This window comes from Cupressus sempervirens, chromosome 1 (assembly GCF_028749045.1).
Source record: "Cupressus sempervirens isolate cs-2001-9-10 chromosome 1, ASM2874904v1, whole genome shotgun sequence".
Classification (NCBI taxonomy): Eukaryota; Viridiplantae; Streptophyta; class Pinopsida; order Cupressales; family Cupressaceae; genus Cupressus; species Cupressus sempervirens.
In genome coordinates, this window is record NC_143118.1 from 42,171,566 (window position 1) to 42,195,257 (window position 23,692).

Genomic DNA, 23,692 nt, shown 5'->3' on the forward strand with positions numbered 1-23,692 from the left:
GAAAATTAAAATGCAGATCTAATATAAATTAAATTGTGGATATAAAAGATCATACCCAAACTTGCAAATTATGGCCTTTGGGTGCTGATTTGCAAAAAAAATTGCCTCACGATTGACTTTGGCCTAAGGTAGGGGAATTTATAGCTGATTTTCACCAAATTGACATTTTGGATGCAATGGCAAGGTCCATTTTGGCTCTAAATGCTCCTAATTTATGTGGTACTCCAGATCTAGGTCGAGGTGCTAAAGCAACAATGGTCTCGAATAGCTATGTGAAGAGAGATTCTCCAAGCTCTGATATCATGTAAGAATTTGCTTTCAGTGAAAATTCACCCAAGATTAAAGAACTCAAGCACAAGCACAATAGTAGACCAGAAAGAGTATGATCAAAATATCGATATGTATTCAATTCAATGTATAAGTACACTAGGAGTGCCTGTATATAAAGGCCTTTGGAATGCATAGGAATCAACAACACGATAATTCATACAACCAGACACATGTCCACCAAATATGGGTTATCCTTCATTAAACATAGGGGTAAGTATGATGATGGGAGGATAAGTCTACAAAGGTGTAGGGTGTAAATTTATGGTGAAGACACCATGTGTTAAATTAAGAGTGTGAATAACTATGTTGCCTACATGACAACTTAGTTAATGATGCAAACTCCAGTGTTTAGACACCATGTACTAAATTAGAGTTACTTACTTCTGTGTTGTCAACATGACAACTCATGAAAGTATGCAAACTCCTAAATGTCTCACAAAATAAATAATAAAATAATGCAATATAATAAAATAATGCATTAACCTAAGTAAACTTAAGTAAAGTGTAAATAGTAAATATGTATTTACACCAACAATTTTGCATCTCTTTCTCTCTTTCATCCTAATGATGGTGTTGACAATTGGCTAATGAAGATATGTAACTATTGTCATTTATGGAAACACATGATGTACATGCTTGCAAGAAACCTTGAAAATAAAGATACTTAGCTTTTGGTACTCAGAGAATTGTCTAAGTAAGAATTTGGTTTACATCAGTGTATTGTTTTGTGTGTAACTTGTTATTGACATCATATTATGACTAGAAAAGTTAGATGGAGATAGTATACATATTGATGATTGTGTGTATAACCTCAAAAATTAGTATAGATAGTATGGAAAAGAGATATTCATTTTTTACCAATGAAACAGGACATGGGAATTGAAGGAAAGGAATTATTTTATTTACAAGATAGTTACTTGACTAATTAGGACCGACATCCTAGATGTTTACTCTAAGTTGGAAAAGTATATTATGGTCTTAGCCGACCTAGCAACAATTTGTGGAAATGCATGGTATTTATGCAAAGGACATCTAGTGAAGTATGGAAAATGTGATGCGAAGTATTGTGTGCAAGTGATGTATTGCGATAAGTGAATTTTCCATGAAGAGATATATGAAAAGTTAATTTTGCAATCTAAGATCTAGATGAGGTCAAAGATCAATAGTAACAACACCTATTACAGAAGACTAATTACTTGTTTAAGCAGCCAGCTCTTCTTTTCATTGGAATTGCATGATTGGGCAGTGGGCTCATCTTGCATCTATTGTACTACAACTCCTAACAGGGATTCAAGGTCTCCTAACAAGGACTCTCTATACTGAATTTTCTCATTAACTCCTAATAGGGTCCATCCTCTAACAAGGAACATATATATCAGTATATTATCTAGTGGGTATCATCCCCACTAGGGTTTTCCCTTGGCTAGGGTTTCCCTAGTTAACAAAATATGGCATTATGAGTTATCTTTGTCCATGGTTACTGTTACTATTCAACATTACTTTATTACTTTCTTATGTATGGTTTAAAGTAATAAATAATATTTAGTTGGTGACTAATTTTTTTTAAATTACTTATTCACTCCCGCACCCCCACCCTTTAGTAATTCCTCTTTCTAAGAATTGGTATTAGAGCACAATTACTCAGAAGAGGCTTAACATCTTGAGTAAGATCCCTATGAATATGGAATAGTTGATGAAGAACCTTGAAGAGGCACTTGAACAAATTGATCTCCTTACTAAAGAAAGAGATAAGTTGAAGGATATATATGAGGACTCCACAGTATATATTCAACAACTGAAGGATAAGTTTGAACATCTGAAATCCAAGCCTGAATCTATTGAATCTGAAACTAGTGATGATTATTTGAAGTTGAAGACAAAGTATAAGATTTTGAAGCATGAATTGAAGATTACCAATCTAAAGTTGACTTTGAGGAATGGTCCTAGTAAATTTGAATTTGATTTGAAGACTAAGAATACAAATCTTAGAGAAAGTCTAACGAAGAAGATGTCTAAATTTGAAACATTGAAAGAAGATCATAAAGAACTTCATAAGTACAACACTATTGTGAAAGGTGAACTAACTCAATGCAAACAACAACTTGAGAAGCTTTATTCAAGCAGAGAAAAGCTTGATGATTCTATGTCAATACAGAGAACTACTAATGATAAGACTGGTCTTGGTTATCTATTTAACATGTCTACAAAGAAACTTGAAAATATATTAGATCCAAAAGAAAAAACTAAACCTAATAATAAGATTGAATCTAGTTGATCTTCTGATAAACCTAAAAAGTTGGACAAAACAAGGAAGTTGAGATTTTGGATGAACCAAAGAAAGTGGAATCTCGTAAGGAAACCAGGTATGAATTTAGAGGTAAGTGTTTTTCATGTAATGAAATAGGTCATATGAAAAGAAGTTGTACAAATAAGTCATTTAATCAAGTTAAGGATTTTTATTGTCATAATTGTCATGGTATGGGTCATAAAGAAATTGATTGTAGGAAACCTAAATATGATAAAGATAGAAGGAATAGTAGAATGTCTAGAAATACTCAACCCTATAGATAGAAGAAGATCTAATGAAAGGACATTGAGAGAAAGAAGACCTTATGAAGAAAGAAGACAGATCATGTGTTATAAGTGTAACAAATTTGGACACATAGATTAGAATTTTCATGCACCAATTGATGAACATAATTCTAGAAGTAGAACTCTAGTATGTTAGTTATGCAATAACTTCAAACATACAACAAAGTATTCTAGAACAGATAGAAACTTCAAAGATAGAAGGAAAAATGGAAGAAACTTCAGAAATAGAAGGAATGATGAAAGAAACATTAGTAATGATAGAAGGAACCACAAAAGGAACTCCAAAATTAAGAAAGACAATGAGGAACAAAGAAATGTAGTTAGTGAACTTCAAGAAGAACTCAATGAGGCATTTGTAAAAGAATTAGACATCTCAGAAGATAAGTTAGAAGATGGTGAGCTAGGAAGATCGAAGTTAGTAATCGAGTTTGATTCAACTAAGTTGAATTAAGCTTGTTCACTACACCAAAATTTGTAACTTCATTCAGAGATTGAATTATGGGTAGCAAAGTTGGGAAAGGGTGTATCAGGATAAGTTTAGACTGTATCTAAGCTCGCTTGAAATTTAGAGCTTGCCTAAACTTGTTATGAAGGAATTAAGAGTTACTAATATTATAAAGAAAGTTAGTTTTGTAGTAGAAGATGAAAACTATGTTTTTACTGAGAATTTCATGGAGCAAAGTTATGTGGAGCATTATCATGATAGAAGGAGGCTATGGTAAACCTTAGGTAGCATCTAAAGATCGGATACAAGATCTTCAGCAGATATTTGGTTTCAAAATATAACTGATAGTTTTTTCATGTTTGTGAAGTATGCGATTAATGCAAGTTCTAGTGGATGAATAAAATAGAGTACACACTTGATTACCACTTCATTGTGATTACATCCGAAGCATAGACCACTCAAAAGCGACTTAATAAGGTGATTTCGAAGTAAACCCTATTTTTAGAAAGAGGTATTTTATTGTATTCACATAATTTCTTCGATAAAGTTTATATTTGTTAGAATCATGGATATGTCTATAATTTGTAATGTTCAGAATGAGGAAAGACCAAAATTGAAGATTATTTTTGTGAAACCCATAGAAGGAAACACTAGTTTTGCATTATCCATTAAACCAAACAATGTAGTGTATTTGAAAGACGTAGGAAGTTATCTTAGCAACAAGTTTGAATCTATTGGGAGCGAGTATATGAATAAAGATATGGAATTAGTCTTTAACCATGATATGACTATGAAGCCCAAATTTGATCATTTGAAAGAACTAGATGTTGAATACAATTGTCTAATTATGTGTTGTCTTTGATGTTACACAAATGTCATATTAGTTGGCAGTCAGTGCTTGCCAAGCTCAGTTGGTCAGCAAGGCAATTTTTCTTATCTATTGAGCATTCCTGGAGATTACTTTGCATAAACAGTGTCTACTAAGCTCACTCGGGCATCGAACAAAATTATGGCAAAAAGCAGTGTAAACTGAGCTCTCATGGTTAACGAAGGAAAGTTGGTCAGAGTTAGTGTTCACCAAGTTAACTCAATTTCCAAAGGATTTTGCAAGTTCGCAGTGTTAACCAAGCTTATGTTCATTAACATAGGAAATCATTTCAAGATTAGTATTTACCATGCAAGGTCAGCCAATGAAGGATTTTGTTAATTTGGGATATGAAGTTTAATTATTTCAAGTATTCATTCCAGCCAACTGTGGTAATGATTATTGGTCATTGTAATTTTTAATTGAGCCAACTTGATAATCTAAATGATATAAATATAAGGTCAAGTTGATATTCTAATGTATAAGTGAGTATGCAAGTGTATTGATTGTTTGAGAAGGCAAGTGTGAGCGAACTTGAAGAATGATCATATATCCTTGAGGAGCAACAAAGTTATATTTGATTAGGAAGGATCTAGCGTGAAGCATAACAGGGATCTATAATCAGCAATTTAATTGCATCTCATTTAGGTCATTTCATTGTTACTTTCTTACCATTGTAGCAATGATTCCAAAATCTCTTAAGAAAGTTAGTTTAACAGCTAGTTGTAAATCCTCTAACAAGGTGATAGTTCCATTGAACTATTCTAAAGACCTCTTGCAAGGCCACTCCTTATAGGGTGATTAAATTCTCTAACAAGGTCACACCTAACAATGTGTTTTATAACCTTTAACTAGGTTGGCTCCTAACAAGGCTCACTACAAAAGAGTGAAAATTAGTAGCTAGTTACTTGGTGGTTTTTCCCATATTGGGTTTTCAGGTTAAATCCTGGTGTCTTATGTGTTCATGTTATTTCTTTTATGCTTTCTATTTAATCACTATGAATGTTTAAGATTAGTAATAAGTAGCATACACTATATTTATCGAGTTACATCATTTTCAGTATGTTTATCGAGTGATAGTAGTAAATAGATTTATCAGACATCTAAGGGATCTATGAACTTATTTTTGTGGTAACTGATTCACTCCCCCCCCCATCTTAGTTACTCCATCTATATTTCCAACAATTGTTATCAGAGCTTTTGGTTCTTGTAGGAAAGGTTTCAAGGACCTAAGCCAAAGATCAGGATGTCTTACAAGAGAGAAATTCCAAGGCTTAACAAAGATAACTTTTTAGCATGGTAGGGACTCATGAGACTTCATCTAGCTTCCATTGGTGATTTAGGATTGAAATACCTTGATGAAGAATACACGAATCCTTCTGGTACATTATCTATTGGTGACATTGCTAAGAAAAAGACTCATAACACCATGATGATAGACATTACATTTGCTCTAAGCTATGAAGAATTTGATGATATCAAGGATTGCAAAACTACCTTTGAAATGTGGAACAAGCTAAAAGACATCTATGGTGGTAATGAAAATGTGCGGAGAGCCAAAGTAGAAAGTTTTGGAGAACAATTTGATTAGATGAGAATGAAAGAGGATGAAAACATTTCCAAATATGTTGAAAGGATCAAAGCAAGTGTTAGTGCAATCAAAGCTTCTAGAGGAGAGATCAAGGAAGAAACAATTGTAAGTAAAGTTCTTAGAACATTGCTTCCCATCTATGCAATTAGAGTATCTACTATTTAAGAAAGAAGATGTGAGACAAATCATAAGATAACTTTGGATACCTTAGTAGGAAGATTGATAGCCTTTGAACTAGATAACTATGACAATTATGTTCCAACTTCCAAGAATATAGAATCTGCATTTGAGGTCAAGATTTCACTTAAAGAAAAAGGAAAAAAATAAATGACACTCAGTCAGAAAGTGAAGAAGAATCAGAGGAAAGTTCTGATAGTGATCTTGAAATTGTTGAATCTCTACTTGCAAAGAAATATTCTAGAGGCAGAGGAAAGTACAAAGGTAAAGTTCCCCTAATCTATTTTTCATGTGAAGAAATTGGTCATATTGTTGCTAGGTGCCCAAACAAAGCAAGCAAGGATGAGAAGAAAGGTCACAAGTGCAATGGCAAGAAGGATTTCAAATCATTCAAGGATAAAGGTAAGAAGACATGTTTTATGGCTAAGGATTCTGATAATAGTAAAGATAAAATAGTTTACATTGTTGTGAAAGATAAATTTGATGATGATGAAGAAGATAAGATGGCACTTATCCCTCATGTGAGCAAAAATGATACATGGATCATAGACAGTGGATGTTCACATCATATGACTGGTGACAAAACAAAGTTTGAACACTTTGAGGACTATGATGGTGGTAGTGTAAGGTTTGGAAACAATGAACCTTGTTGCATAAAAGGGAGATTTTGAATCTCATTAAACAAAATACTTGTATGTAATAATGCCTATTGGGTTGAAGGACTAAAACATAATCTGTTGAGTGTGGCACAACTAATCAACATTAGATTCAAGGTGGAATTCATGCATGGCAAGGCAAGGTTGTTGGATGACAAAGGAAAACTGATTGGATCAGGCAAACAAACAAAAGGTAACTTATTTTATTTTGATCTTGGTGAGTGCTCATATTTTATTGCTCAAGTTGAAGAAAGTTGGTTATGGCACAGAAGGTTATGTCATGTAAATTTTGATAACATGGTGAAAATAAGCAAATTCAGGAAAGTAAGAAGCATTCCTAGTTTGAAGAAACCTGATGTTGGTCTATGCAATAATTGTCAAATTGATAAAATGGGAAAGACTAGTTTTAAAAGAAAAAACTATTATTTTGAAGATATCTTGGAAATTGTGCATATTGATTTTTGTGGACCTATTGGAATTGAGAGCTATAGTAGAGAAAAGTTCTTCATTATTTTTGTTGATGACTACTCTAGAATGATGACTGTTATGTATTTGAGAGAGAAGTCATAAGCATTTGAGAAATTCAAATGGTATTTGGTAAGAGTAGAGAAGGAAATAGGGAAAAGATTGAAATGCTTAAGATCGGATAGAGGTGGTGAATTCATCTCCAATGAATTCAATAACTTTTGCATTGAAAGAGGAATCAAAAGACAAGTATCAGCCCTTGGAACTCTCGAGTATAATGGAATAGCTGAAAGGAGAAACAAATCTATCATGGATTGTGCAAGGACTCCAATGATTGAAAATAATAGTGCTATCAAATACTAGAAGGAAGCTATCAACACTACAGTTCATACCTTAAACTAAGTATAGTTGAAGAAGGACTCATATAAAAGTCCCTATGAGTTATGGTATGGCTATAAACCCAATGTAAGTTACCTAAAAGTATTTGGAAGTAAATGTTATATCTTGAAAGAATCTAGAAAAGGAAAATTTGATGTGAAAGGTGATGAAGGTATATTTTTAGGATATTCTTGCAAGAGTAAGGCATATAGATGTTTGAATTTGTCTATTCATAAAATTATAGAAAGTGCACATGTGAGAATTGATGAGTTTGTAGAAAGGACTAAAGAAGAAAGAAAAAAAGAGCTAGAAGACTTCATGAGATTTGTTTACATTGAACCTAATACATTACCAGACACATATATCAATAAGGAGACTTCTGCTCTTGAGTCTTCTTCAGTCACCAAGTTGCAAGAAGTTCAAACCGAGTCACAAGGACCCAAGTCACAGTTTGAAGCTACCAAGCAAATGCCTACCAAGTTTGAGCAACCATAACAAGAAGTTGAAGTTCAAGAGGATGAAAATGTAATACATTCAAAAGGCAAAGAACCTGTATTAGCCAAGTACGTCAGAAGGCATCATACACAATATCAGATTATTGGAGATAAATCAAAAGGTACTATGAAAAGAAGCAAACTAAAAGGTACATGCTTGCTTGCTGATTTTGAATCTAAAAATGTCAAAAATGCATTGGAAAATGAAAGTTGGATTGAGGCTATGAATGAAGAAATAAAGCAAATAGAGAAGAACAAAACCTAGACTCTTGTACCTAGGCCTAAAGATAAAAATGTGATTGGAACAAAATAAGTATTCAAGAATAAGTTGAATGAAGATGGTAAGGTATCAAGAAGCAAAGCTAGATTGGTGTGTAAAAGATATTTTCAAGAAGAAAGCATTGATTATGGTGAGACTTTTGCTCCTATTGCAAAATTGGAAGGTGTCAGGACCTTACTTGCATATGCAACACATAAAGGATTTAAGGTATATCAGATGGATGTTAAATTTGCATTTCTCAATGGTATTCTTGATGAAGAAGTCTACATTGAATAACCTGAAGGTTTTGTTGATCTAGACAAAAGGGACATGGTCTGCAAATTACACAAAGCATTGTATGGTCCGAAACAAGCTCCTAGAGCATGGTATGAGAGATTGCATAACTACCTTATTCAGATTGGTTTCCAAAGAACTAATGATAACAATAGTTTGTACATCAAGGAAGGACCAGATGACAAGATTGTTTTGGCAGAAATATTTGTGGATGATACTTTATTTATAGGGAATGATGATCTATGCAAAGAATTTTTAGAGCAAATGAACAAAGAGTCTGAAATGTCTATATGTTTGGTGAGATTAAATTCTTTGTTGGTCTTTAGATACAATAGAGCAAGAATGGTATTTACATCACTCAGTATAAGTATATCAAGGAGATACTCAAGAAGTTTGGTATGGAAGATTTTAAAGCAATTGGAACCCCCATGTGTACTAGATTAAAGCTTATCAAAGAAGATGACTCAAAAGACATAGATCAAACATTATACAAATCAATGATTGGAAAATTATAGTATGTAGTTCATACAAGGCCTAATATTGCTCTTGTAGTTGGTATAGTGGCAAGATTCTTGGCAAAGCTCAAAGAAAATCATATGATGGCAATCAAAAGAATCTTGAGATACTTAAAAGGTACTGAAGATTATGGCTTATGGTATAAACTTCAAAGAAATATGGACTTAAAAGTATTTACTGATGTTGATTGGGCAAGAAATATTGATGACATAAAGAGTACAAGTGGTGGAGCATCTTTCTTGGTAAAAGGTTGGTATCTTGGACAAGTAAAAAAAAAATTGCACATCCCAATCTACAACAAAAGAAGAATATGTTGTAGCAGCAGTAATTTTTTTTAATATTGTTTGGTTTAAATAGTTTTTGGAAGGCATGAAGGTTGAGATCAAAGAACTAGTTGTCATGTTTTGTGTTAATACAAATGCAATTAACATATCAAAGAATCTAGTGATGCATTCCAAAACCAAGCACATTGCTAAATACCACTTTGTCAAAGACTTGGTCCAGGACAAAGAAATCGGATTGGAATATGTCCATACAAAAGAACAGATTGCAGACATATTTACCAAGCCATTACCAAAGGATGCATTCTTATATCTAAGAGGTAAGTTAGGGGTCATTCCCCTATCTGAAGCTCACTAAAATAAAGTTTTAGTGATGCATCAACAAGATCTATTAGTTGATGCAGCATAGTCAAGTGAACATTGTGTATGAATCAGTAATCAAGGTACATTGATACTCATTTGGTATTTGTTGTCTTTGGCATGTGTTGTCAAAGAGGGAGAGTTCACTATCATATCTTTCTGAAATTTGTTTGAGGGAGAGTTTTCTCTTTCTAAAATTTGTTTGGAGAAGAAGATATATAATTCCTTCACAGAGAGAGATTAATGCATTAGAGAAGTTTGTGACATAAAATCTAAGAGGAAGAAAAGTTCTATCAGAGAAAGTCTTGTTTTGAAATTTCATTGTGCTATGACATGTTGTGTTGCCATCAATACCAAAGAGGGAGATTGTTGGATACAAATGTCTAATTGTGTGTTGTCTTTGATGTTACACAAATGTCATATCAGTTGGCAGTCAGTGCTTACCAAGCTCAGATGGTTAGCAAGGTAATTTTCCTTGTCTACCAAGAATTCCTGAAGATTACTCTACGTAGATAGTGTCTACTGAGCTCACTCGGGCATCGAAGGAAATTATGGTAGAAAGCAGTGTTAATCAAGCTCTCATGGTTAACGAAGGAAAGTTGGTCACTGATCAATCTTTTTTTTTTCATGTACTTAAGAGATTTTCATATTTGTCAGTCATAGAGATTATGAGTAGTGAGAGGTGTACAATGGAGAAGATTACCAATGTATGTGGAAGACATCTAGCAGATAAATTCTTGGATAGCAGGAACTTGATAATGAAAACATTTTAGAATGAGATGAGACAAAGATTCATAATTATACTAGCAATTTAAGAAAGTTTTAAAGATGACATGTGTTATGGTTGATATAGATTTTACTTATATTCAAGCATTAAAACCTTGGGAAACATTCCTTGATCCCTTAGGTTATGAGATAAATGATGATATAGCTGTTGGATACATTGATTTATTGTTGAATTCTAAGAAGGACCAAGTTGAGTACAGATTTGGAAATTATGATGAGATTACCCAATCAGATCATCAGGCATCTTTAGAGAAAGCATCTCACAAGAAGATAGAAACAATAATGAAGAAAGCTCTATCAGAGGCCGGTATGATTGAAAGTGAGTCACAGGTAGTCGGGTAGACTATGAAGCAAGGTATAACATGTGTGCAACCTTTGTTAGTATCTATTGTAGAGACATCTTTAAAAAAAAGCATTCCATATGTTGTAGAGTTAGATGTTCAACCAAGTGAGCCGAAGAGGAAATCATAAAGATTAGTGGAAGCTATGACCACCAAGACAAAAAGGGTCAAACAACAAGCCACTGGACTAGGAAAGAGACAAAAGACATTGTTGACAATTGTTGAATCTAGTGAAGAGGAAGAAGAAGAAGAAGAAGAAGAAGAAGAAGCTAAATAGGAAAATGAAGTATCTACTTCTAAACAATCAACAAGAAAAGCTTGATAACCTTGGAAGCTAAAGATAGAGAAGATAAATTCAGTCATTACCATTGAAGGGAATTTTGTTTAGATGAACAAATTTTATGACTTGTATAATGATATTGAGAAAGATCATATAGATATCTCCACTATGAGATATATAATAGCTAGTAATTTGAAACTTAAGGATATTGAAAGCACAATAAATCCAAAAGTTTATGATAGACTCATTGTAAAGAAGGCACCAGCTCGAGAAGAGGACTTAGAACTTCAAAATTCTATGATAAGGACTATATGCAAGAATGATGACGAAGAGGAAGTCAAGGGATTGTTGAATAATCTAGCACCTTACTTAAGAAAAAAAGTAAGACCATTTCTTTTTATGGTGGGTGAGAAGGACAAAATAAGAAGTGAAACATGACAACCATAAGTCAGATGATGACAGAATCCAAGGCAACACCTTCACCAGCACCCATAACCTGAAGTGTCAGTAAGTGGTGACACAATGCAGATTGATGAGACCAATGTTACCATTGACATTGATGATACTAACCCTTTTGAGAGTTTGGAATAGACTATTCATCTCATGCCAAGGATATTGAAGAACAATTAAAACAAATTGAAGAGGAGAAAAGACTTTTAGAGAAAGAAAAGAGGAAAATAGAAGAAGCCAAGCAAAAATTGCTTGAAGAAGAAATGACGAGAAGATTTTAGGAAGAAAAGAAGAGGAAAATAGAGGAAGATACGAAGAAAAGAATAGAGGAGGAAGAAAAGAGAGAAAAAGAAAGAAAAGAAAAAGAAGAGAAAGATAAAGAAGAGAGACGAATCAAAGAGGCAATTGAAAATAAGCAAAGGGAAGATGAAATTAAACCTTCTAGTTCATCTACTCTACTTTTGTTTTCTAGCCTAACAACTGGTGATGATGATCAAACTGACTTGATCTCATGTTTTTCTAAACTTATTGAGAAAAATAGGAAAGTGAAGAGCCTACAGAGAACCTTAATGGAGGTTACTGACATATTACATAGTACTTTGGCAGTCCAACATATAGAGGTAGATCTTGAATAGAGGGCACAAGCAATGCTAAATTTTTTTGATGAAGAATTTGACAAATTTGTTGAATGTTGTAGAACCTAAGGCACAGATTTCACATGATGCTAACTTGTTTAGCACTAGTTGTCAAAACATCAAGAATGATTTGATAAGTCTTGATACTTGTATCAAGGAACTTTAGAAATGTCAATAGGATGGAAAGGTATTGTACATCAAGTGTACCTTATCTCACAAGTTAACAAAGGATCTTGATAGTTAGATTGAAGGTAAGATAAGTGAGCTAGAGGCTCTATCTAGCCAGATACAACATCCTTCTAGCAAAGTTGATGACTTTGAAGGACAAGTGGACAATATTCATTGTGATATTAGGAAACTATAACTTTAGAAGGAACAAATTTTGAAAATATTTTCGAATTTCAGAGAGTCTATTGCTTTGAAAATATCTATTATAGAGAAATAGTTGGAGGAATGTGTCAAAGCCAAGGACACTTATTCTAACTTTTTATATTATGATCTTAATGTAGTTAAGATTGCATCATATACCCTATGTGCAATTCTCACCTCTACTAAATCAACCAAGGATACATGGACAAAAGGTATGAATAGTCTTAAGGCAAGTTTTGATGATTGCATGATGATACTATCAATTTAAGGAAGATGATTACAAAGTTTTTGACAACAGTTTTGACAGTTTTTGACATTTCGACCTTTGTCATTGATGTCAAACGAGGAGAAGATGCATAAGAAAATTGTAAATAAGGTAAAGGGGAGAAGATAAAATTATAAGGTATAAAATCATATTGTAAGAGGGAGCATATGTAAGATGGACAAGTTATAATAGATGATTAATGTGATGTTACTATATAGTTTTTGACAAGTTTTGTTACTTAGCCAATTTTTCCTATTTTGTTGCCATCAATGCCAAAGGGGGAGATTGTTGACAATTGGCTAATGAAGATATGTAATTTTTGTCATTTATGGCAACACATGATGTACATGCTTGCAAGAAACCTCAGAAATAATGCTATTTAGCTTTTGGTACTTAGAAAATTGTCTAAGTATGAATTTGGTTTGCAACAGTCTATTGTTTTGTATGTAACTTTTTACTGATGTCATATTATGGCTAGCGAAGTTAGATGGAGATAGTGTACATCTTGATGATGATGTGTATAACCTCAGAAGTTAGTATGGATGGTACAAAAAAGAGATATTTGTGTTTTACCAATGAAACACGACAACATAATTAAAGGAAAGGAATTATTTCGTTTACAAAATAATTACTTGACCAATTAGGGCTGAAATCCTAGATGTTTACTCTAAGTTGAAAAAGTATATTATGGTCTTAACCAACCTAGTAGCAATTTGTGGAAAAACATGGTATTTATGCAAAGGACATCTAGTGAAGTATGGAAAATGTGATGCGAAGTATTGTGTGCAAGTAAGTGATGTATTATGATATGTGAATTTTCTATGAAACAATATATGCGAAGTTGATTTTGTGATCCAAGATTTAGAGAGGTTAGAGATCAGTAGTGACAAAACCTATTCCAGAAAACTAATTACTTGTTTGGGTAGTGAGCTCTTCTTGTAATTGGAAGTGCATGTTTAGGTAGTGGACTCATCTTGCATCTACTGTACTACAACTCCTAACAGGGTTGGAATCTCCTAATAGGGATTCAAAGTCTCCTATCAAGGACTCCCTATAGTAAATTTTCTCATTGACTCCTAACATGGTTCATCCTCTAACTTGAGGAACATATATATTAGTATAAATTATCTAGTGGGTATCATCTCCACTAGGGTTTTCCCTTGGCCAGGGTTTCCACAATTAACAAAATATGGTGTTATGAGTTATCTTACAAACTTATAGTAACTCAAATGGGTATGGAGAAAACATTTAATGAACATAAAGGATAGTTACAAACTTTTTTTGACAAGCTATAACTAGGTGCGGTATCTCAGCTTACATAGTATGTTTTCAAGTATTTGACATTGCTGCCAAAAAGGGGGAGAAGTAAACCAAAATTATGCCAAAGAAAATAAAGGCGGGAGAATAAGATAAAGCAATGTTTACAAGTACAAAAAGAGGGAGAAGCAACAAAAAGGGGGGAATAGTAAGATAAATAAATATTTACAAGTACAAAATGAAGCAAGTAGAAAAAGAGGGAGAAGCAAAAACTAAAACAATAGAGAGAAAAACAAGAAGCTAAGAAAGAACATAGGGGGAGCAATATAGTAGTTAATGCAAGATGACGAGAATAATACAAACAAAAAATATAGCAAATTTTGGACAAAGGTTTTTCCATCAATGCTAAAGGGGGAAATTTTTACTTGAAAAAATCCTTTATAGATTATTAATGAAGATTTTAAGTATAGTTGTCACTGCTCAAAAATCACATAAAAAAAGGAAAATTATAAAGGGGTAAAATATAACTATTGAGAAGTTGAGTTAATAGGAAAAATGGTTAAGCAATAGGAAAGCATACAAGTTATATGAGAGAACAAAAAAAATTATCAGAGAAGGCAAGAAAGGAAAAGTGTTATCACAAAGGAACACTATTGGTACAAAGGATATAGAAAACACTATTAGTACAAAGGATATAGAAAGCACTATCAGAACAAAGAAGCACTATCAATGAGTAGAAAATAGAATAAATGGGTAACAAAAAAATAATTTGGCTAAATAGAGATATGACCATCACAACAAGAAATTCAATGAATCTAGGTAAAAGAAGAAGTAAAGGACACAAGTCAAAAAATTGTAGAAAACAATTTATAGAAATAACTGAAGTGATTTGAGTGTTAAATTTGAGGAAGAGTTTAAGAATGAAAATAAAGTTTTATCAAGGACAAAATGCAAGATTTAAAAGGACAAAATCTCAAAGTCAAAACGGTTTATGGAAAATTTGAGAGGAAGTCTTTTGGAACCCCAATTAGGTTTAGGCAAGCAAGAACAAGGAAGGGTATAAAGGTAACCAAGGAAAAGTTGAATTTGACATGTAAGAAAGAGAACATAGAACTAAAGGAGAAAAATAGAGAGGTCATAGAGCTAAACAGTTGAAGGGAAAAGAAAGAGGATAAAGAATTTGACAAGCCTTCAGAGAGAATGACCACAGGTTAAATTTCTTGTTGATTTATTCCTAACAATTTAGCAACAAGATTGTGAAATCCTTTAACTGATAGTCATTAACCAAACTTAGAAGTTCTATTTGGGACTTATAGTAAATCCTTTAATCACATGAACACTGCATAAGTGGGGTAAAATATTGTAATTAACATAGTAGTCCCTAATAAGATTGCAGGTACTTCTAATATGGTATCAGTACACCTAATAGGATGAAGTCATTTAGAAGATGACAGTATTGTGGATACCATCCCCACCACAATTTTTCCCTCTAGCCAAGGGTTTTCTACAAGACCACAATACTAAGTTATATGTCACATGTGTGAATGTTTATGTTACAAACTTGTCACTTTACATTTCAGTAATAGGCAATATGTTATTACACATCTGTGAACTATTTGAAGATATAACAAATATCAGTGAAATTTATAGTTTATCAATTTATGGTTGAAAGATTAAATATTTAGAAAAGCGAGTTAAATTGATTAAATATTTGGGTAATTGTTTTGGTTGGAACTCTAAGGATGATTTTGTTTGGAATGAAAATTTTATTAGTTATGTCAAAGTTTTCCCTACTTCAAATCAAATGTTTATTGGCTTATCTCGACTTATAAATATTTGGATTGTCTCAAAGAAGAGAAACAATGATGTATTCCAAGGTGAAAGGAGATGCTTCATCGAGTTTGAAAGTGAACTTAGCTTCCTTAGCATTGTTTTGTAGGTTCTTGATGTCATGGAGATCCCAACAATAGATTCACGATTCTTTTGAAGGAGGTCTTACTATTATATACAAATTATAGATTAGTAATACTTACTTCTTTCTACAGGGGAGAGACAAGCTTAATGAAGATAATTTAGTACTATTGAAAATTACATAGATAAGAAGAACATTACTAAGATTTTGAAGATTAACAAACCTATGTCCAAAAGAGGAGAAATAACTTATTACCAACTCATAATAAGGGATGTAGATTAAGAAGATGTATTTGATTCCCAATTAGCACTTAAGATTGTGATTATGATGAAACTAGTTTTAATATCAAATGATTATATAAATAAATATGTTGTGAAGTAGTTTTTGAAAAATTTGAATAATCATAACTTGATAAAATATCTATTTGCTCAATTCTATAAGGTGCTTATTATTATTATTTTGAATTGATGAAACATAATTCTAAGTATTTAACTCTCTTTGTACCATATGTCTCATGTAAAAAACACCAAAAGGATTCTATAAACAACAATAATAGTAAACAAACTTCAAATACCCATCTTCATGCAAGGTGATAGGTAGTGTGAAGCTAAAACACCGTGTTAAAGACAACTTTGTAAATAGAAAGCCATAGACCCTTAACCTCTTGTAAACAAATGATACTGAAGAGGACCACAATATTGGCAAATGCCTTTACACATTCTAAGAAATAACATTCACGTGGGAAGATCCTCATGGCAAACTCGATCTGCGTCTGCCCCATTTGTCATTTATAAGCATCGCAAATTGCAATCTCCAAACTTTTTGTGATGTGGGCATTTCCAAATTTTACAACCCAAAGGGAAAAATCCTTTCTTACTGTTCACTAAGGTCCCGTTTGGTTGCTGGAATATGAGTGAAATAGGAAAACGAAATTAGAATATGTTTTGTATTCGTTGTTTGGTAAGCTCAATCGAAATTGGGAATAGGAAGACATATTCCAATTTTGCCCCTAAAATGAGCATATGTCTATGCCAAAAAAATCTGTTATTGGAATAGGCCATTTCCATTCCCATTCCGATTTTCCATTAAAAAATATTTTTAAATTTTTTTTTTTTGGTTTTGAAATTTTTTTTTTTTACTTTTACTTTTTGAATTTTTTTTGTTAAATTTTAAATTTTTTTTTTTTTTAATAACATTTTAAAAAATTATATCTATTTGTTTAAAAAAAATGAAAATGAAAATGAATTAACTAAAAAAATAATAAATTAAAAAAAAATTAAGAAAAATGTTTTTAAAAATACAAAACTTAACCTTATTCCTATTCTATTTTTGTACAATCAAACAACAGATTAACATATTCCCAATCGAATTCTAAGTGCACCAAACATGATTAGAATTGTCTATTTCTATTCCCATTCCTCATTTCCATTCTCATTCCATTTTTCTATTCTAATTTTCTATTCCTATGCCAGCAACCAAACGGAGCCTAAATTACCAGTTTGAATTTGGATAATAATGCATTAAATGTTAGGTCGGACGGAATAAATTATGAAAAGATCCTAGACAACGTAAAAATTACCAGTTTGAACTTGGAAAATTAGGCATTTAATTTGGTTGGTCGGACGGAATAAATTATGAAAACATCCTAGACAACGTAAAACACAGTTTCAACCATACATGTGATGTGCATTTAATGGCACAGTAAATTAAGCAGGTAATCAGAAGTCTTGAAGGAAGAGAAGATGCTGCTGACTACGAGGAGGATGACTCGCAGAACTACGAAATTAACCAGACCAGCGGGCATTGAAGTTGATGAAAAAGTGGGTCAGAGAGAAGCGAAAGAAAAAAGCCAAAAAGGGTATTTCCATTTGAAAGGAGGTTAAAGGGGCGTGTTATACTGGGAAAGGACGAGATACACCTACGGCAGGCACAGCCTATGCAAGTCAATGGTTGGGCAGTTCTTGCTGGTTTTTGACTTTTTCTGTTTTTTCATCTAGAAGCTCACGGCTTCAATTTAGTTAGATAGACCCTCTGCTGGATTTGATTTTGAGTAGTACTCTTCACGGATCTTTGCACCATTTGCGCTTCCTTTATCTTCCCCCTTTGTTGCTGTCAAATTTGGTGAGGAGTTCAGAGGTGAAAGTCCCCATCTATATGAAGGCCCCCTCGGCATAATTCATTCCCTCACAAAAGTCGTCTTCCTGTGATGGGAAATTGTTGGGGCGCTCGTGTCAAGGCTGAAAATTTCTTTTCTGCTACTGGTAAGCTTCATGGGCCGAAACCCAATTTGAATTATACAGGACCCTTGATTTGCTTTTGAACTGAAAGGTCTCTTTGATGCAGAAAATCAAGTTTTAAAAGTTTCTTCAATTTTTCCTTAGCAGTGAGGCACGTAGGTCATTAAGGGAAATACGAGTAGAATTCTGCAGTTCCATGCCATGTTTTTCTCTTCTTAGGACAACGAAGACAATTTTTCCGAAGATAACATTGAATCCTTTAGCACCCGTGCCATGAGTTTGAATACTTTTGTATGATATCTGTATAAGCAAGCAATGGATCCATAACCCATGTTATAGAAATGAAAATTGAATTCTGCAAAACCCATGTTCTTTTTCTTGGAAATATGCAGACCTTGAGGTCCCTGTTTGAAATTACCCATAGTTCTCTGCCAATATCAAACTGGATTTATCTCTTGTTGCCAGTGAATCTTTCCGGCCTGATAGATCTTTCTTTTTCAATTTTATGTGATTTATGTGAGCTATACGTTGACCAACTCTTTGGCTTGTTGATAGGTTGTCAAGCCCCAATTCTCGGATGTTAATGTTGTTTGAACCATTGACAGTATGACTAATGATGAATCTATTAATTTGTTGTAGATTTCATATACAAAAACACAAACTATGAAACCTATAACCGCGTTTTCTGTTTTGTTAGCGCACGCCATTGCATTTTTTGTTTTGTTTCATGTTCTGCTATTACTGATAGCATTCTTTTCGTTTTTTTGGGGAAGGGAAACTTAAAAGATTTCCATATGAGTTAGATAAATGCAGACAACAAGGGCCCTGCGATTCAATTTCACGGGAATAAAGAAGGAAAATGGGTTTCTCTTTGTTTTGAATGTAGTCATGCTGTACCCTTGTCCTGTTTTTGGTGATTTTGTTGTTAGATATAAAGCCTTCCAAAGATCACTTTTGGAATCATTTATGCGTTTGAATCGCCGCTAATAATAGGCTTTCAAGTTAGTTTAAGCAGTATCCTAAATTTGGTGTTTCTGGTTTGTAGGAACCTTGAAGCCATACTATAGCATAGGTTCAAATAAGACGTTTACACATTTTTGCTGCTATTTTTAACATGATGGTTGTGTTTATGATTGTTGGCTAGATTGTTGTTTGATGATATGTTTTTCTTGTTGTGCAGCCAAATCAAAGACTGCTACCAAGGGTGGGAAATGCCATGTAAACTGCAATCCCTCCTCGAGCATTAGCAATGACGACCCCCTTTCTCCAACTAACGAGGGAGAGATTCTTCAGAAATCTAATTTGAAGAGTTTCAGCTTCATTGAGCTCAAGAATGCCACCAGAAATTTTAGACCTGATAGTGTGTTGGGGGAGGGGGGTTTTGGTTGTGTTTTCAAGGGATGGATTGATGAACATGAATTCGTTGCAACAAAGCCTGGAATGGGCCTTGTTATTGCTGTAAAGAAGTTGAACCAAGAAGGTTTGCAAGGGCATAAGGAATGGCTGGTAAGTATTGTGTTTTCCTGTTTTGTGTGGGGATTTTATTTTCAATTTTTGAAACACTAACAGAAAAAATAAAAGCTAGAATGCTTTTTCACTATTTTATGCCGATTTTCTCTTAATACTTTTCCCCATTCCACTACTGTCATTTCTTCCAGTCTTGCTCTTCGGCATTTTAGCAAGGGTACTTTGTTGTATTACATATCTTTGTATTGATTGGTTAGTATAAAGGATTTGGAGTCGTTTGTGACCTGGTTGATTTGATGTGTTTTTATAGGCTGAGGTCAATTACCTGAGCCGGCTTCATCATCCAAATCTTGTGAAGCTAATAGGATATTGTGTGGAGGATGATCACCGCCTCCTGGTGTATGAGTTTATGCCCAAGGGGAGCTTGGAGAATCATCTGTTTCGACGTATGTGAAAGATGTCCATTCTCTGATATTCTTTGTGATTCTTTACAAATATAAAGTTAAAAAATGTTCTTTAAACATCATGATTTCTCTTTGTCTGTGCTTCAATAATCTATGACAATCAATGAAGAGGCCGAAGGTCTATAGCTTACCGAGCTATGCTGGCCTCTGTTTATCAAGAGTTGTAACTTAACCTTGGTTTTTATGTCATATTTGAGATATACATGCAGCATATCTGTAGAAATTGGCCTTGCAAATTAGTATGGTACGTAATATCAGTGACATTAGCACTTCAAGCACAAGGTAAACACATAGTTTAACCTTGCAGCCTGGTATTTAAGGCGTGGAATTTGACCTTATAAATCAGCAGTATTGTAAATACTAAATGGTGTTCTTGGATAACTTAGTCAGTGTAGTACCCACTCATTCTCAGTTCTATCCACCACTGAAGACAGAGAGAATATGCAGTGATGGGGAACCTTGTTTTTGTTCTCCACTTCCATGAAACCAAAAGCTTAATATGTTAGAAAAATAAGTGACAAACAAGCCATTCTCTTTTGAAGTTTGGTAAAGATGCAACATTAAACTGATGAATTTTTGTAGAACACGTGCCTTGCTATGCTGCTTCGATCCATTCAATCCATTGAATTTTAATGATTCTTTCATCTCATCATATGCAGGAAGTTCTCATTTCCAACCTCTCTCTTGGCTTCTACGAATCAAAATAGCTGTTGGGGCTGCCAAAGGGCTTGCTTTTCTACATCGTGCAGAAAGTCAAGTTATATATAGGGATTTCAAGGCATCAAATGTTCTTCTTGATTCAGTATGTCTACAAACAGCGCTTCTTATGGCATAAACTATGTTTTAAAAAGATTATTGAACTGTTTCTTTCTTTCAGTTATCTCTCTTCTGTTAGCCTTGGGTTTATTTTCAGTATCTGATCTAGTAACTTTGGCTGTTTTTCAAAGAACTATAATGCAAAGCTCTCAGATTTTGGACTAGCCAAGGATGGTCCAAAAGGGGATAAATCACATGTATCTACAAGGGTCATGGGAACTTATGGCTATGCTGCTCCAGAATATCTAGCTACAGGTTCTTCTTATTTAATTGCTGCAGTGTACTTGTTTTGACCTTAAAAAGGATGATTGTGGCCTTTTCAGTATTCTGTCTACCCATTCTACTTCAATTTTTCTGTGAAGTTAAAACTTACACTTGATAAATCTGTGGATCAGGCCATTTGACAACAAGGAGTGATGTTTACAGCTTTGGAGTTGTTCTTCTGGAACTCCTCTCTGGCCGCCGCATTATAGACAAGAACAGACCTATAGGTGAACAAAATCTGGTGGAATGGGCAAAACCTTATATGAATGATAAGCGTAAAGTATATCAGATCATGGACACCAGATTGAATGGTCAATACTCAATCAAGGGAGCCCATATTGCATCCACTCTTGCTCTCAGATGCCTCAATCAAGAGCCAAAGTTTAGACCTCAGATGAAAGAAGTAGTTGAAACACTGGAGCAGTTGGAGAAAAACAAAGATATGGCAAAGTATTCACGACCCAACCAATTGCAAAAGGTTCAGCCTGCTAATCTCAACACTCGGAACATAAATCATCCTTCCCATGGTAATCAAAGACCAGGTGAATATGTACTCTGCCCACCTCAAAAATCTCCCCACCTGAGGTGAATTTGCAATACAAATTGACACATTCTCATTTTATGAAATGATGAGTTTTTGGGTATGTATTTTAGTCACAAGGACTCATGTCTCTCAACACCATGGATTGAGGTGTTTGATTCCTTGGCAGAGGACAGAGGATGGGGTGGTATACTGCACTTTCTTTTTTTTCCTTAATTTACAAAAGGGTTTCAACTGTTTGATGCTTCTGGTAACCCTTTTTCATGTCTGTCAAAGTAACAATTGTTTTCATGAGAAGTTCAGACAGTGGACAAGGCTATGTTAATAATCAATTGCATTTGTTCATAACGTTTCAGTTGTGCTGTTGGTCAAAGGTTTTGTACGCTATGGGTAAATGGTTTACAATCACAACAATGATTATGATTAAGAGAAGTAGGCTTCCTAGAACTTTAAACTATGACTATGGCAAATGAACCATAATTTCATAGGTAAAGCAAAGAGAGGCAAATGATGATAGATTAAGAGGAGAGAGTTTTGGTTGATATTTTTACAGATGTGTTGACCTTAGTTTTAAATTTAGGAAATTGTAAACACTTTGCATTAAATTGATTAATATTGTTGTGTGTTGAATTTGTTTATCACAACAATATATATAAGTCAATGATAATTATTTGTAAATGATCTTAAACACCATCAAACATCAATTAAAAGTTGAGTTAAATTCACCAATCTTCTTTTAAAATTGAATTAAATTCATCAATCTTCCTTTGAAAGGGTATGCAATTTAGCTTAATCTATCCCAACAATCAAATAAAAAAATATGTTCAAATTACAAGAAAACAACTTCACCAAACATATTTACGAAGTTGACGATTTATTAGACTAGAACTCCTTTTCATATAGAATATTCTTAAATGTACAAAATTTCATCAAACTAAATAAACAACAATTAAAATGAAAATTACGTCCACGATAAAACAAAAAAACATGACAAAGATGCTTCGTTGAACTATATACAAGCTCACCAAGTTTCTAATAAAAAACTTACGTTCAATCAAAATATATTTCATTTTAATATCCTTAAGTCGTATATTTTCAGTTCAAGGGTAGTAGGTGTAATATTAAATTGAATTTTGACTATGCTAAACGAAGCATAATAAGATGATTCCACGTGTGAATATGGAGTCGAATTTGCAAGGAGTGAAATTTTATCACCCTATATTACCTACAAAATAAAATAATATGTCATCTACTTATTAAATCTTTAATAATATGATTTGAGCCATTTAATGGACTTCAATTTTTTGAGATGGAGATGTCCATTAATTTATAGGTATGGATGATTGCTAAGTCTGTCATTTTAGGAATTTATTAAAATGTGATGATTAATTTATAATGAAACATTTATTCTATTTTGTTTTATAATGTACTATTATTTTATATATAATTTGAATTTAACAGTATTTTATTTAACACTATTAGTAATTTGTTAAAGATTTGAAATGATGAGAATGTGGTGGTCATTAAATAATTTATTTAAATTATGAAAATTAATAAAATATTAAAAATAATGTAATTATAATTTAATTAATTAATTAATTTTAAAATGTAATATAAGATGAAAATAAACTTCAAAAAATATGATTCTTATATAAATATGTTTTAATAAATTAATTAGGCAAATTCTTCTATACTTGTAAATATAGACAATTTAATGTTCTAAATTATGTAAAGTAAATTTATATATGCGTATGCACACAATTTTATATCTTTATTTTAATTGTAAACAATGTAAAGTGAGTGCTTTTCACTTTCTTTCCCCTCTTTATTTTGAGTAAACATGTTTTTATGGAGCTATTGTTGGAAATTTGATTGAGAAAGAGTACTATCAAAGAGGGAGATTGT

At 33.1% G+C, this 23,692-nt stretch overlaps 1 protein-coding gene across 1 annotated transcript; it reads left to right on the forward strand.

Moving 5' to 3' along the window:
* The first annotated feature begins 17,578 nt into the window (after nucleotides 1-17,578).
* On the forward strand, nucleotides 17,579-22,135 carry LOC149576077 (receptor-like cytoplasmic kinase 176). Its single transcript, XM_089816262.1, has 6 exons — nucleotides 17,579-18,259; nucleotides 19,416-19,741; nucleotides 20,013-20,148; nucleotides 20,826-20,968; nucleotides 21,114-21,237; nucleotides 21,378-22,135. The coding sequence occupies exons 1-6, from the start codon at nucleotides 18,205-18,207 to the stop codon at nucleotides 21,833-21,835; spliced, it is 1,242 nt and encodes a 413-aa protein (XP_089672388.1). The 5' UTR covers nucleotides 17,579-18,204; the 3' UTR covers nucleotides 21,836-22,135.
* The last annotated feature ends 1,557 nt before the right edge of the window (nucleotides 22,136-23,692 follow it).

Bases quoted from the DNA above. Each gene is read 5' to 3' on its own strand.
- LOC149576077 (XM_089816262.1), top strand. From the start codon at position 18,205: ATGGGAAATTGTTGGGGCGCTCGTGTCAAGGCTGAAAATTTCTTTTCT. The intron at 18,260-19,415 runs GTAAGCTTCATG...CTTGTTGTGCAG, and splicing joins AAATTTCTTTTCTGCTACTG to CCAAATCAAAGACTGCTACC. The intron at 20,969-21,113 runs GTATGTCTACAA...TGTTTTTCAAAG, and splicing joins CAAATGTTCTTCTTGATTCA to AACTATAATGCAAAGCTCTC.